This window comes from Pseudophryne corroboree, chromosome 4 (assembly GCF_028390025.1).
Source record: "Pseudophryne corroboree isolate aPseCor3 chromosome 4, aPseCor3.hap2, whole genome shotgun sequence".
NCBI classification, from domain to species: Eukaryota; Metazoa; Chordata; class Amphibia; order Anura; family Myobatrachidae; genus Pseudophryne; species Pseudophryne corroboree.
In genome coordinates, this window is record NC_086447.1 from 582295377 (window position 1) to 582310039 (window position 14663).

The window sequence follows — 14663 nt, forward strand, 5'->3', positions numbered from 1 at the left end:
TGGCCAATCTGGAACAATGAGAATTGTTCTGACCCTTCTTAGTCTTATTAATCTCAACACCTTGGGTATGAGAGGCAGAGGAGGAAACACATAGACCGATCTGAACACCCATGGTGTCACCAGAGCGTCTACCGCTACCACCTGAGGGTCTCTTAACCTGGCGCAATACCTCTTTAGCTTTTTGTTGAGACGGGACGCCATCATGTCTATTTGAGGCAGTCCCCACCGATCCACGATCTGTGTGAAGACTTCTTGATAAAGTCAAAGTATAAGAACAGTGAAACAAATTTCCTTGGCGCAAAGCCGCCTGTACACTTCTGGTGTCAAAATAAATGTCACCACATTTATAGAACACAGATATACAACAATAATTAGACACCAGACTGTGTCCTGGGCGCTTATAAGATAAGTGATATAAGAAAAAAGATATAAAATATATACAATACGTTCCTCTTAAAGATGGATGACCTCAGAATTAATTCACTCCTTATGTGAATATTATGATCTCGTCCAATAGAATTGAGTCGAGGTTATCCGTACATGTGAAACAAAAAAATAACACGCGTCGACATTATCTGGACTGTGAGTAGCAAGATTCCTATTCTTCAATTTCTTTATTTATTTTTTAAAAGGCCAACGAAAATATTTTTTTAAACAGGAAATTATTTTTTCATATTTTTTATGTATTATATATAAAATTTTTAACTTCAATTTTTTGTGCTGTTGGAATGGATTAAAGAAGTAATTGTTTTTATAAAGCACCATTTGCATTTGGGATTTTTTTTGGGACATCTATACATTGCTCAGTGTGAGTGGGGTACGCGAGACAATTGTGGATCACCGTTCATTTCATCTGTTTTATAACTGTCTCATTTCTGGACTATTAGCAATATCACACATTGCGTGTTATTTTTTTGTTTCACATGTACGGATAACCTCGACTCAATTCTATTGGACGAGATCATAATATTCACATAAGGAGTGAATTAATTCTGAGGTCATCCATCTTTAAGAGGAACGTATTGTATATATTTTATATCTTTTTTCTTATATCACTTATCTTATAAGCGCCCAGGACACAGTCTGGTGTCTAATTATTGTTGTATTCTTGATAAAGTCCCCACTCTCCCGGATGCAGGTCGTGCCTGCTGAGGAAGTCCGCCTCCCAGATGTCCACCCCCGGGATGAACACTGCTGATAGTGCGCTTACATGGCCTTCCGCCCAGCGCAGAATCCTGGTCGCCTCTGCCATGGCCACTCTGCTCCTTGTGCCGCCTTGGCGGTTTACCTGAGCCACTGCCGTGATATTGTCCGACTGAATCAGAACCGGTTTGTTCTGAAGCCACTCCTCCGCCTGGCGTAGGGCGTTGTAAATGGCCCTTAACTCCAGGACATTGATGTGGAGACAAGTCTCTAGGCTTGACCAGAGACCTTGGAAATTTCTTCCCAGTGCGACAGCCCCCCAACCTCGGAGGCTCGCCTCCGTGGTCACCAGGATCCAATCCTGAATGCCGAACCTGCGACCCCCTAGGAGGTGAGCACTGTGCCCTGGGAGACAGGGTGATCCGTTTCTGCATCTGTAGATGGGACTCGGCCCATTTGTCCAATAGGTCCCATTGGAAAGTCCTCGCATGGAACCTGCCGAAGGGGATGGCCTCGTATGAAGCCACCATCTTCCCCAGAACCTTTGTGAAATGATGCACCGAAACCTTTTTTGGCTTTAAAAGGTTCCCGACCAGGGCTATGAGCTCCTGAGCCTTCTCCACCGGAGGAAAAACTCTTTTTTTGTCTGTGTCTAGAATCAGGCCCAAAAAGGTCAAACGCGTTGCAGGTACTAGCTCGGATTTCGGTAAATTGAGAATACAGCCGTGCATCTGCAACGTCTTCACGGACAGAGACACGCTGTCCAGCAACTTCTCCCGAGATCTCGCCTTTATAAGGAGATCGTCAAAGTACGGGATAATTGTGACTCCCTGCTTGCGCAGGAGTACCATCATTTCCGCCATTACCTTGGTGAAAATTCTCGGGGCCGTGGACAGACCAAACGGCAACGTCTGAAATTGGTAGTGACAATCCTGTACTGCAAATCTCAGAAACGCCTGGTGAGGGGGGAAAATCGGAACATGAAGGTACGCATCCTTTATGTCCAGGGACACCATCCAATCCCCTCCCTCCAGGCTGGCGATGACAATTCTGAGCGATTCCATTTTGAACTTGAACCTCTTCAAGTACAGGTTCAGGGATTTTAGATTTAGAATGGGTCTGACCGAACCGTCCGGTTTCGGTACCACAAACAGGGATGAATAATAACCCTCTCCTTGCTGGAGATGAGGAACCTTGATTATCACCTGTTGAATGTACAATTTGTGAATTGCCGCTAACACTAGCTCCCTCTCTGACGGGTAAGCCGGCAGAGCCGATTTGAAAACCCGGCGAGGGGGCATGTCTTCGAATTCCAGTCTGTATCCCTGGGAAACCATCTCTATTGCCCAGGGATCCACCTGTGATTGTACCCAGACGTGGCTGAATAGACGCAGGACGTGCCCCCACTTGATCTGACCCCCCCCCCCCCCGGAAAGCCCCAGCGTCATGCTGTGGACTTTGCGGAAGTAGGGGAGGACTTCTGCTCCTGGGAACTAGCTGAGTGCAGCTTTTTTCCCTTGCCTTTACCTCTGGCAACGAAGGACGATCCTCGTACCTTCTTGTTTTTATTGGAACGAAAGGACTGCATTTGATAATGTGGTACCTTCTTAGAATGCTGCGGGGGAACATAAGGTAAAAAAAATCGATTTACCGGCCGTAGCAGTAGAGATTAGGTCCGAGAGGCCTTCTCCAAACAACTCCTCCCCCATGTAAGGCAATTACTCCATATGCCGCTTTGAGTCGGCGTCTCCCGTCCACTGTCGGGTCCACAAGAGCCGCCTAGCAGAAAATAAGAATTTACTTACCGATAATTCTATTTCTCATAGTCCGTAGTGGATGCTGGGGACTCCGTAAGGACCATGGGGAATAGCGGCTCCGCAGGAGACTGGGCACATCTAAAGAAAGCTTTAGGACTATCTGGTGTGCACTGGCTCCTCCCCCTATGACCCTCCTCCAAGCCTCAGTTAGGATACTGTGCTCGGACGAGCGTACACAATAAGGAAGGATTTTGAATCCCGGGTAAGACTCATACCAGCCACACCAATCACACCGTACAACTTGTGATCTGAACCCAGTTAACAGCATGATAACAGAGGAGCCTCTAGAAAAGATGGCTCACTACAGCAATAACCCGATTTTATGGTAACAATAACTATGTACCAGTATTGCAGACAATCCGCACTTGGGATGGGCGCCCAGCATCCACTACGGACTATGAGAAATAGAATTATCGGTAAGTAAATTCTTATTTTCTCTAACGTCCTAAGTGGATGCTGGGGACTCCGTAAGGACCATGGGGATTATACCAAAGCTCCCAAACGGGCGGGAGAGTGCGGATGACTCTGCAGCACCAAATGAGAGAACTCCAGGTCCTCCTCAGCCAGGATATCAATTTTGTAGAATTTTACAAACGTATTTGCTCCTGACCAAGTAGCTGCTCGGCAAAGTTGTAAAGCCGAGACCCCTCGGGCAGCCGCCCAAGATGAGCCCACCTTCCTTGTGGAGTGGGCATTTACAGATTTTTGGCTGTGGCAGGCCTGCCACAGAATGTGCAAGCTGAATTGTACTACAAATCCAACGAGCAATAGTCTGCTTAGAAGCAGGAGCACCCAGCTTGTTGGGTGCATACAGGATAAACAGCGAGTCAGATTTCCTGACTCCAGCCGTCCTGGAAACATATATTTTCAGGGCCCTGACAACGTCTAGCAACTTGGAGTCCTCCAAGTCCCTAGTAGCCGCAGGCACCACAAATAGGTTGGTTCAGGTGAAACGCTGAAAACACCTTAGGGAGAAAATGAGGACGAGTCCTCAATTCCGCCCTGTCCGAATGGAAAATCAGATAAGGGCTTTTTCAGGATAAAGCCGCCAATACTGACACGCGCCTGGCCCAGGCCAGGGCCAACAGCATGACCACTTTCCATGTGAGATATTTTAACTCCACAGATTTAAGTGGTTCAAACCAATGTGACTTTTGGAACCCAAAACTACAGTGAGATCCCAAAGTGCCACTGGAGGCACAAAAGGAGGCTGTATATGCAGTACCCCTTTTACAAACGTCTGAACTTCAGGGACTGAAGCTAGTTCTTTTTGGAAGAAAATTGACAGGGCCGAAATTTGAACCTTAATGGACCCCAATTTCAGGCCCATAGACACTCCTGTTTGCAGGAAATGTAGGAATCGACCCAGTTGAATTTCCTCCGTCGGGCCTACTGGCCTCGCACCACGCAACATATTTTCGCCAAATGCGGTGATAATGTTTTTCGGTTACATCCTTCCTGGCTTTGATCAGGATAGGGATGACTTCATCCGGAATGCCGTTTTTCCTTCAGGATCCGGCGTTCAACCGCCATGCCGTCAAACGCAGCCGCGGTAAGTCTTGGAACAGACAGGGTCCTTGCTGGAGCAGGTCCCTTCTTAGAGGTAGAGGCCACGGATCCTCCGAGAGCATCTCTTGAAGTTCCGGTTACCAAGTCCTTCTTGGCCAATCCGGAGCCACGAATATAGTGCTTACTCCTCTCCATCTTATCAATCTCAGTACCTTGGGTATGAGAGGCAGAGGAGGGAACACATACACTGACTGGTACACCCACGGTGTTGGAAAATATATATTGTGGAACCGCACTAGTCTGACAATAGTGTTGAAATATAATGAAAAAATGAAAAAAAACAATATATATGCAGTTAATGAATGATTCTTAAACTGCTAATGATTGGCGGTGCTCCCAGGAATTTTGTAGGTTAGACTACAATAAAAAGGAGAGAAAAGACAAAAAACCCTTGTTTGGGAGCACTCCTTAGTAAAGATCAGATTATGAGTAGTGAAAGGAAATAAAATAAAACTTAACCTTTATTTATTTCTTGAAGATAAAAGTAAAATAATAATGAATATAATTATAACAAAAAAATGGTGTCTATAATAAAGGAGCTTGTTGACTAATAAAAAACACTTGTTGACCTTTTTAACATATGAGGTACAAGATGATTGAAAGAGGTGAAAATATCAAGCGACAGTGATATGTTATATATCTGTATATACGTTGAAAGTATATATAGTATGTTGTGTATGGATGCCGTGTGGTACCAAACGGTATTAAAGGCATCAAGAAAAATCATCACTGAGCATGCCCAAAATGTAGGTGTACCTGGTAGCGTGGTTGTAGTGTAAAACTGGAGATTGAAATACCAGAGAGGTAAGAAAAAATGGGAGAATAAGTCAGAGGTTATATTTAGTGAAAAAGGGCCCACTGCACCTGGTATTCTCAGGAGGTTTCCCTTCCGGATACTGACCAGGCCATGCCTGCTTAGCTTCCGAGATCGGACAAGATCGGGCGTATTCAGGGTAGTATGGCCATGGGCCGATTGTTAGGATGAAATTAATTGAAATGACAAAAGAAGATCACTGCTACTATCTGTACCATACATAAATCAGAGAAAAATAGATTCAATACGTTTTTCCAGAGGCAAAAGTGTGGTGAAAGGATATTATTCTTGAAAGAGGGGCCCACTGCACCTGGTATTCTCAGGAGGTTCCCCTTCCTGATACTGCCCAGGCCATGCCTGCTTAGCTTCCGAGATTGGACAGGATCGGGCGTATTCAGGGTAGTATGGCCGTGGGCCAAATGTGAAAAAAGGTAATAGAAAAACCACACTCTGCTGGCTGTACTTCACATATGATGAAAAAATTGTTCTGAAATGGTATTTTCCAGATAGGAGTGTATGTTGGTGGTGGAGAAATGTTGATGAGGGGAATTGAAGAGAGATGGAAAAGAAAAAAAGGGGGGAATATGAATGTGTGTTGGAAAAATTGTGAAGCTAAGTGTGTGTGTGAGATGTGTGTCTGCTGATAGAAAAAAGGGTATGAAGTGGTGATTGTGTGTGGTAATAAATGTGATGAAGAGATGAGATGTTGCAGATGTGGAGTGGTGATTATGTGTGGTAATGGAATGTGATGAAAAGATGAGATGTTGCAGATGAATGCTGTATGAAAATTGGGGCTGGGTCAAATTGGTTGTTGACTTTTGAGCTCTGGGTCAGCTCCCCAGAAAATAGCAGAAATAATGCTATTAGTAAAAGTTCTTTACAAGAAACACAAAATATAAATCAAAATAAATGGATAATCATGTAATTGTTAAGAGCTCATGGCTGGCTCACGTAACATTATACAAAAATAAATAGGCGAAAAAATGAACAGAAAATGGCAGAATGAAACGTAATGCATATATGCCATATTGATATGCTGGTTAATCTTGAATAAATGTCAAGTAAAAAAAGAAATCAAAATATACCATAGGTACACCACAATAATTGGTATCAGAAATCAAGGTAAAGTAACCTAGTCTCATATATGGGCATGAGCGGGAGAAAGGTACAATATAAGTGCTTGTTATTCATGTGAAATGATACTAAGCATAAAGGATATATGGGTAGCCAAATTGTGCTACCGGAGAATGCACAATATCAGTACCAAATATTGCTGTGGGACGATATTAAATATATTGGGTATGTGGGTAAACACTTTTTGCCACACAGAGTAATGGATGTAAGTACGAAATACAAATATAAAAAACCCTGGTGGTCTAGTGTGTTGTTTACCGCCGCCGCAAGGTATGCGGCCCGTGTCGTTGTTTCCTCACACAGAGTCCCGCTGCGGTGATGAGCGCGGCCGCCCGTTTCCGGACTGGGCGTCCGCGATGACGTCACTAAGGACGTACTCGACGTACGTTTCACCTCTTCAGGCTTGGTCACGAGAGCTTCTCTCTCATGCTCTCATGTGTCCAGGTTATAAGTACTAAGAAGACCTATCACATTGCTGGAAAAATAGATGGACTGATAAAGGAGCCTATTGGCAGAAGGATAAAATTAACTATAGGAGCCATCTTTGGTGAGGGAAAAGAGGGATAGACATTGAGGGAAAGAAGGGTAGGGAAAAAAGGTTAGTGTGGTAGCTATGTTTGAAGAGGGAGACGGAAGGGAGAGAATTGGAAAAGGGAAAAGGAGAGTTTAATAATGATATGAAAAATGAAAAAATGAAAAAATGAAAATATGAAAAAATTAAAATAAAAATTAAAAATGTAAAAATATGTGAAATAATAAATATAAATAAATAAATAAATGGCAAATAATAAATGTGAGTAAATGTATATGTGAAGATTATGAAATCAGTGGGGAAATGAAGAATGAAATTAAGAAGTGAAAAATTAATGAGAGTGTGGTGCTTGGAAGGTGCCAATTATTTGATGTGTGAATGTGATAAGTGTTTGTTTTGGATTGGGATAGGTGTGTGCAGAAGGGGTGGGACATGGTGTTGTGAGACGAAAGGTGGGAGCGCATAGGAAGGGAAAAGAAAGAAAAAAAGGGGGGGGGGGAAAGGGGGGAGAAAGGGGAGAATGATGAAAAGAAAGGGGGGGGGAACAAAACAAAAACACAAAAACACAAACAGAAATAGAAACAAAACAAAAACAAAAAACAAACAACAAACATCAAAAACAAACACAAACACAAAAAACACTAAATATAACCTCTGACTTATTCTCCCATTTTTTCTTACCTCTCTGGTATTTCAATCTCCAGTTTTACACTACAACCACGCTACCAGGTACACCTACATTTTGGGCATGCTCAGTGATGATTTTTCTTGATGCCTTTAATACCGTTTGGTACCACACGGCATCCATACACAACATACTATATATACTTTCAACGTATATACAGATATATAACATATCACTGTCGCTTGATATTTTCACCTCTTTCAATCATCTTGTACCTCATATGTTAAAAAGGTCAACAAGTGTTTTTTATTAGTCAACAAGCTCCTTTATTATAGACACCATTTTTTTGTTATAATTATATTCATTATTATTTTACTTTTATCTTCAAGAAATAAATAAAGGTTAAGTTTTATTTTATTTCCTTTCACTACTCATAATCTGATCTTTACTAAGGAGTGCTCCCAAACAAGGGTTTTTTGTCTTTTCTCTCCTTTTTATTACACCCACGGTGTTACCAGAGCGTCTACAGCTATTGCCTGAGGGTCCCTTGACCTGGCGCAATACCTGTCGAGTTTTTCCCAACGGTTTATAAACAAGTGGAAGACTTCTGGGTGAAGTCCCCACTCTCCCGGGTGGAGGTCGTGCTGAGGAAGTCTGCTTCCCAGTTGTCCACTCCCGGAATGAATACTGCTGACAGTGCTATCACATGATTTTCCGGCCAGCGAAGAATCCTTGCAGCTTCTGCCATTGCCCTCCTGCTTCTTGTGCCACCCTGTCTGTTTACGTGGGTGACTGCCGTGATGTTGTCCGACTGGATCAACACCGGCTGACCTTGAAGCAGAGGTCTTGCTAAGCTTAGAGCATTGTAAATGTCCCTTAGCTTCAGGATATTTTTGTGAAGTGATGTCTCCAGGCTTGACCATAAGCACTGGATATTCCTTCCCTGTGTGACTGCTCCCCAGCCTCGCAGGCTGGCATCCGTGGTCACCAGGACCCAGTCCTGAATGCCGAATCTGCGGCCCTCTAGAAGATGAGTACTCTGCAACCACCACAGGAGGGACACCCTTGTCCTTGGTGACAGGGTTATCCGCTGATGCATCTGAAGATGCGACCCGGACCATTTGTCCAGCAGGTCCCACTGGAAAGTTCTTGCGTGGAATCTGCCGAATGGGATTGCTTCGTAGGAAGCCACCATTTTACCCAGAACCCTTGTGCATTGATGCACTGAGACTTGGCTCGGTTTTAGGAGGTTCCTGACTAGCTCGGATAACTCCCTGGCTTTCTCCTCCGGGAGAAACACCTTTTTCTGGACTGTGTCCAGGATCATCCCTAGGAACAGAAGATAAGTCGTCGGAACCAGCTGCGATTTTGGAATATTGAGAATCCAATCGTGCTGCCGCAACACTACCTGAGATAGTGCTACACCGACCTCCAACTGTTCCCTGGATCTTACCCTTATCAGGGAATTGTCCAAGTAAGGGATAACTAAAATTCCCTTCCTTCGAAGGAATATCATTATTTCGGCCATTACCTTGGTAAAGACCCGGGGTGCCGTGGACCATCCATACGGCAGCGTCTGAACTGATAGTGACAGTTCTGTACCATAAACCTGAGGTACCCTTGGTGAGAAGGGTAAATTTTGACATGAAGGTAAGCATCCCTGATGTCCCGAGACATCATGTAGTCCCCTTCTTCCAGGTTCGCAATCACTGCTCTGAGTGACTCAATCTTGAATTTGAACCTCTGTATGTAAGTGTTCAAAGATTTTAGATTTAGAATCGGTCTCACCGAGCCGTCCGGCTTCGGTACCACAACAGTGTGGAATAATACCCCGTTCCCTGTTGCAGGAGGGGTATCTTGATTATCACCCGCTGGGAATACAGCTTGTGAATGGCTTCCAAAACTGTCTCCCTGTCAGAAGGAGACATCGGTAAAGCCGACTTTAGGAAACGGCGAGGGGGAGACGTCTCGAATTCTAATTTGTACCCCTGAGATATCACCTGAAGGATCCAGGGGTCTACTTGCGAGTGAGCCCACTGCGCGCTGAAATTCATTGAGACGGGCCCCCCACCGTGCCTGATTCTGCTTGTAAAGCCCCAGCGTATACTGAGGGCTTGGCAGAGGCGGGAGAGGGTTTCTGTTCCTGGGAACTGGCTGATTTCTGCAGCCTTTTTCCTCTCCCTCTGTCACGGGGCAGAAATGAGGAACCTTTTGCCCGCTTGTCCATGAAAAGACTGCGCCTGATAATACGGCGTCTTCTCATGTTGAGAGGCGACCTGGGGTACAAACGTGGATTACCCAGCTGTTGCCGTGGCCACCAGGTCTGAAAGAGCGACCCCAAATAACTCCTCCCCTTAATAAGGCAATACTTCCAAATGCCGTTTGGAATACGCATCACCTGACCACTGACGTGTCCATAACCCTCTACTGGTAGAAATGGACAACGCACTTAGACTTGATGCCAGTCGGCAAATATTCCGCTGTGCATCACGCATGTATAGAAATGCATCTTTTAAATGCTCTATAGGCAAAAATATACTGTCCCTATCTAGGGTATCAATATTTTCAGTCAGGGAATCCGACCACGCCAACCCAGCACTGCACATCCAGGCTGAGGCGATTGCTGGTCGCAGTATAACACCAGTATGTGTGTAAATACATTTTAGGATACCCTCCTGCTTTCTATCAGCAGGATCCTTAAGGGCGGCCATCTCAGGAGAGGGTAGAGCCCTTACAAGCGTGTGAGCGCTTTATCCACCCTAGGGGGTGTTTCCCAACGCACCCTAACCTCTGGCGGGAAAGGATATAATGCCAATAACATTATAGAAATTATCAGTTGTTATCGGGGGAAACCCACGCATCATCACACACCTCATTTAATTTCTCAGATTCAGGAAAACTACAGGTAGTTTTTCCTCACCGAACATAATACCCCTTTTTGGTGGTACTCGTATTATCAGAAATGTGTAAAACATTTTTCATTGCCTCAATCATGTAACGTGTGGCCCTACTGGAAGTCACATTTGTCTCTTCACCATCGACACTGGAGTCAGTATCTGTGTCGGCGTCTATATCTGCCATCTGAGGTAACGGGCGCTTTAGAGCCCCTGACGGCCTATGAGACGTCTGGACAGGCACAAGCTGAGTAGCCGGCTGTCTCATGTCAACCACTGTCTTTTATACAGAACTGACACTGTCACGTAATTTCCAACAGTTCATCCACTCAGGTGTCGACCCCCTAGGGGGTGACATCACTATTACAGGCAATCTGCTCCGTCTCCACATCATTTTTCTCCTCATACATGTCGACACAAAAGTACCGACATACAGCACACACACAGGGAATGCTCTGATAGAGGACAGGACCCCACTAGCCCTTTGGGGAGACAGAGGGAGAGTTTGCCAGCACACACCAGAGCGCTATATATATATACAGGGATAACCTTATATAAGTGTTTTTCCCCTTATAGCTGCTGTATAGTTAATACTGCGCCTAATTAGTGCCCCCCTCTCTTTTTTTAACCCTTTCTGTAGTGTAGTGACTGCAGGGGAGAGACAGGGAGCTTCCCTCCAACGGAGCTGTGAGGGAAAATGGCGCCAGTGTGCTGAGGATATAGGCTCCGCCCCTTTTTCGCGGACTTTTCTCCTGCTTTTTTATGGATTCTGGCAGGGGTTAAATGCATCCATATAGCCCAGGAGCTATATGTGATGCATTTTTTGCCATCCAAGGTGTTTTTATTGCGTCTCAGGGCGCCCCCCCCCCCCCCAGCGCCCTGCACCCTCAGTGACCGGAGTGTGAAGTGTGCTGAGAGCAATGGCGCACAGCTGCAGTGCTGTGCGCTACCTTGTTGAAGACAGGACGTCTTCTGCCGCCGATTTTCCGGACCTCTTCTGCCTTCTGGCTCTGTAAGGGGGCCGGCGGCGCGGCTCTGGGACCCATCCAAGCTGGGCCTGTGATCGTCCCTCTGGAGCTAATGTCCAGTAGCCTAAGAAGCCCAATCCACTCTGCACGCAGGTGAGTTCGCTTCTTCTCCCCTTAGTCCCTCGATGCAGTGAGCCTGTTGCCAGCAGGTCTCACTGAAAATAAAAAACCTAAACTAAAACTTTCACTAAGAAGCTCAGGAGAGCCCCTAGTGTGCACCCTTCTCGTTCGGGCACAGAGATCTAACTGAGGCTTGGAGGAGGGTCATAGGGGGAGGAGCCAGTGCACACCAGATAGTCCTAAAGCTTTCTTTAGATGTGCCCAGTCTCCTGCGGAGCCGCTATTCCCCATGGTCCTTACGGAGTCCCCGGCATCCACTTAGGACGTTAGAGAAATAGACATAGCGTTTATTCTAGAGCTTAGTAAACAAATGTCTCTCTGAGCATCCCTCATATACAAGGCAGTATCTGTGATATGCTCCATGGTCATTAGAATGGTATCCCTATCTAAGGTGTCCATCTCCGTAGATAAGGAGTCTGCCCATGCCACGACAGCACTACAAACCCAGGCCGACGCCATGGCCGGCCTAACTATAGTTCCTGAATGTGTGTAAATGCGCTTCATGGTTATTTCCTGCTTGCGATCAGCAGGATCCTTGAGGGAAGCAGTATCCGGAGAAGGCAGTGCCACCTTCTTGGATAAGCGTGTCAGCGCCTTGTCTACTTTAGGCGCAGATTCCCATCGTATCCGCCATGAGAATCCTTTTGGGAACATGGAGTCTCCTATCCGGAGATTCCCAAGCCTTTTTGCATAATTCGCTTAGCTCAAATGAGGACGGAAACGTGACCTCAGGCTTTTTCCCTTTATACATGTGAACCCTCGTGTCAGGGACAGGGGGTTCCTCCGTGATATGCAAAACCTCTTATGGCAATAATCATGTACCTAATACCTGTTGCCACCTTCGGCTGTAATTTTGCATCCTCATAGTCGACACTAGAGTCAGTATCTGTGTCGGTATCTGTGTCAGCGACCTGGGATATGGGGCGCTTTTGAGACCCTGAAGGTCCTGGCACCACAGGGACAGGTACGGACTGGCTACCTGACTGATCCCTAGCTTCAGCTTTGTCTAATCTTTTATGCAGGAGATTTACATTTGCATTCAAGACATTCAGCATATCCACCCAGTCCGGTGTCGGCGTTGCCGACGGCGACCTGACATTCAAGCACTCTCCCTCCACATTAAGCGCGCCTTCATCATCAAACATGTCGACACACACGTACCGACACACTGCACACACCCAGGGAAACTTTTTCTGAAGACAGTATCCCCTGAAAGGCCCTTTGGGGAGAGAGAGAGAGAGAGTATGCCAGCACACACCCCAGCGCAACAACCTGGAGACCAACACAGAATGCTTTTCCCCAGCAGCGCTGTATTATACTTTATCCGCCAATTATGTGCCCCCCCCCCCCCTCTCTTTTTAAACTCCCTTCACCGTGTGTAAGCAGGGGAGAGTCCGGGGAGCTTCCTCTCAGCGTTCTGTGGAGAGAGAAATGGCGCTGGTGAGTGCTGAGGGAGAAGCCCCGCCCCCTCGGCGGCGGGCTTCTGTCCCGCTCAAAATCGTGTAAAATGGCGGGAGCTCAATTATATACATGTACAGTGCCCAGCTGTACATGTATATACCTATTTGCCATCTAAGAGGTGTTATCATTGCTGCCCAGGGTGCCCCCCCCTGCGCCCTGCACCCATACAGTGACTGGAGTGTGTGAGGTGATGTGGAGCAATGACGCACAGCTGCAGTGCTGTGCGTTACCTCTGTGAAGCTGAAGGCTTCTGCCGCCTGAGACGTCTTCTTGCTTCTGTTCTTCTGGCTGTGAGGAGTACGGCAGCGTGGCTCCGTGGGTGGACGCCCAGGACGAACCTGTGTTCACCCCCTCTGAAGCTAATGGTGTTCAGTAGCCGAGGAAGCAGATCCCATCAGTTAAGTAGGTCTGCCCCTCTCTCCTCAGTCCCTCGATGCAGGGAGCCTGTTGCCAGCAGTGCTCCCTGTGAAAAAGGTAAAAATCCAAACAAAAATGCTTTCTGTAGCATAGAACTCAAGAGAGCTCCCTGCAGTGCGCCCTTCATCCTCTGGGCACAGTGTAAAACTGAGGTCTGGAGGAGGGACATAGAGGGAGGAGCCAGTGCACACCCAGAATCCAAAGCTTTCTTAAAGTGCCCTATCTCCTGCGGAGCCCGTCTATTCCCCATGGTCTTTATGGAGTCCCCAGCATCCTCTAGGACGTTAGAGAAAACAAGATAAAGTAGCCACAAACGCAATTATTTTTTTTAATGTACCAAACTGCATGTCACATCGAAAAATATCACAAATGAACCAACAGGATATAACTGTACATGCTGGCCGACCAATTCAAGTAATCTTTACACCAACAGTGAACAGACTGCTACATGTGAAGTCATCATTAGAACCACAGCTCCATCGTGTACCTAAAATCCAACATCAAGTCATAAGAGATATAATGCAAAGACCTTGTTTGTGGATTGAGAGCATGCAGTATACCACTAAATCCACACTACTTGGATTAGCTGCTATACATAAGACCATTGGTTAGGACAGAAAGACATAATGCAATTTATTCATTATGAACCCCCTGCAAAATCAAGTTCTGGCTAGTACCTTTTCCTTTCCATTTCACTTTAGCAACGGACTGACTGAAATCTACATGTATTCTTCTGTCATCAATGAGCACATTATCCATCTTAAAATAGGCTTTTTCACAGTCTTCCTCCTGAGAGGGAAGCAGATATTATTTAATGGTTTATCATTCTTGTTATTTTGCTTTCGCTGTTCTGCAGAAACATGTAGTACACAAAAAGCTACCTTTTCAAACTCAATGAAAGCGTAACATAGCGATTCCCCAGTCTTCCAGTCCCGAATTATCTCACAACTAGAAAGGGGAAAAAAAATAACGAGGCTAAATTTTACACAACTGAAAAGCAGACTGCTACTATCAAACACCATCCACAGTGTAATGCCAACTGTGGCCTGTTTCTAAGCAGGTGACGTAAAGAATCTGTAAAAGGCAACTTTGCCTGTTGTGCTAAATAA

At 45.7% G+C, this 14663-nt stretch overlaps 1 protein-coding gene and 2 pseudogenes across 1 annotated transcript in view; all 3 read right to left on the reverse strand.

Moving 5' to 3' along the window:
* Window positions 1-14663, reverse strand: part of PPIL4 (peptidylprolyl isomerase like 4) — a 209578-nt gene that overhangs the window by 57000 nt on the left and 137915 nt on the right. The window contains exons 9-10 of the mRNA XM_063917508.1: window positions 14436-14502; window positions 14232-14343 (exon numbers count right to left, since the gene is read on the reverse strand). Coding sequence (XP_063773578.1) covers window positions 14232-14343; window positions 14436-14502 — 179 coding nt within the window. The remainder of the gene's footprint in view (window positions 1-14231; window positions 14344-14435; window positions 14503-14663) is intronic.
* Window positions 5382-5499, reverse strand: LOC134912416 (5S ribosomal RNA; annotated as a pseudogene).
* Window positions 5642-5759, reverse strand: LOC134912380 (5S ribosomal RNA; annotated as a pseudogene).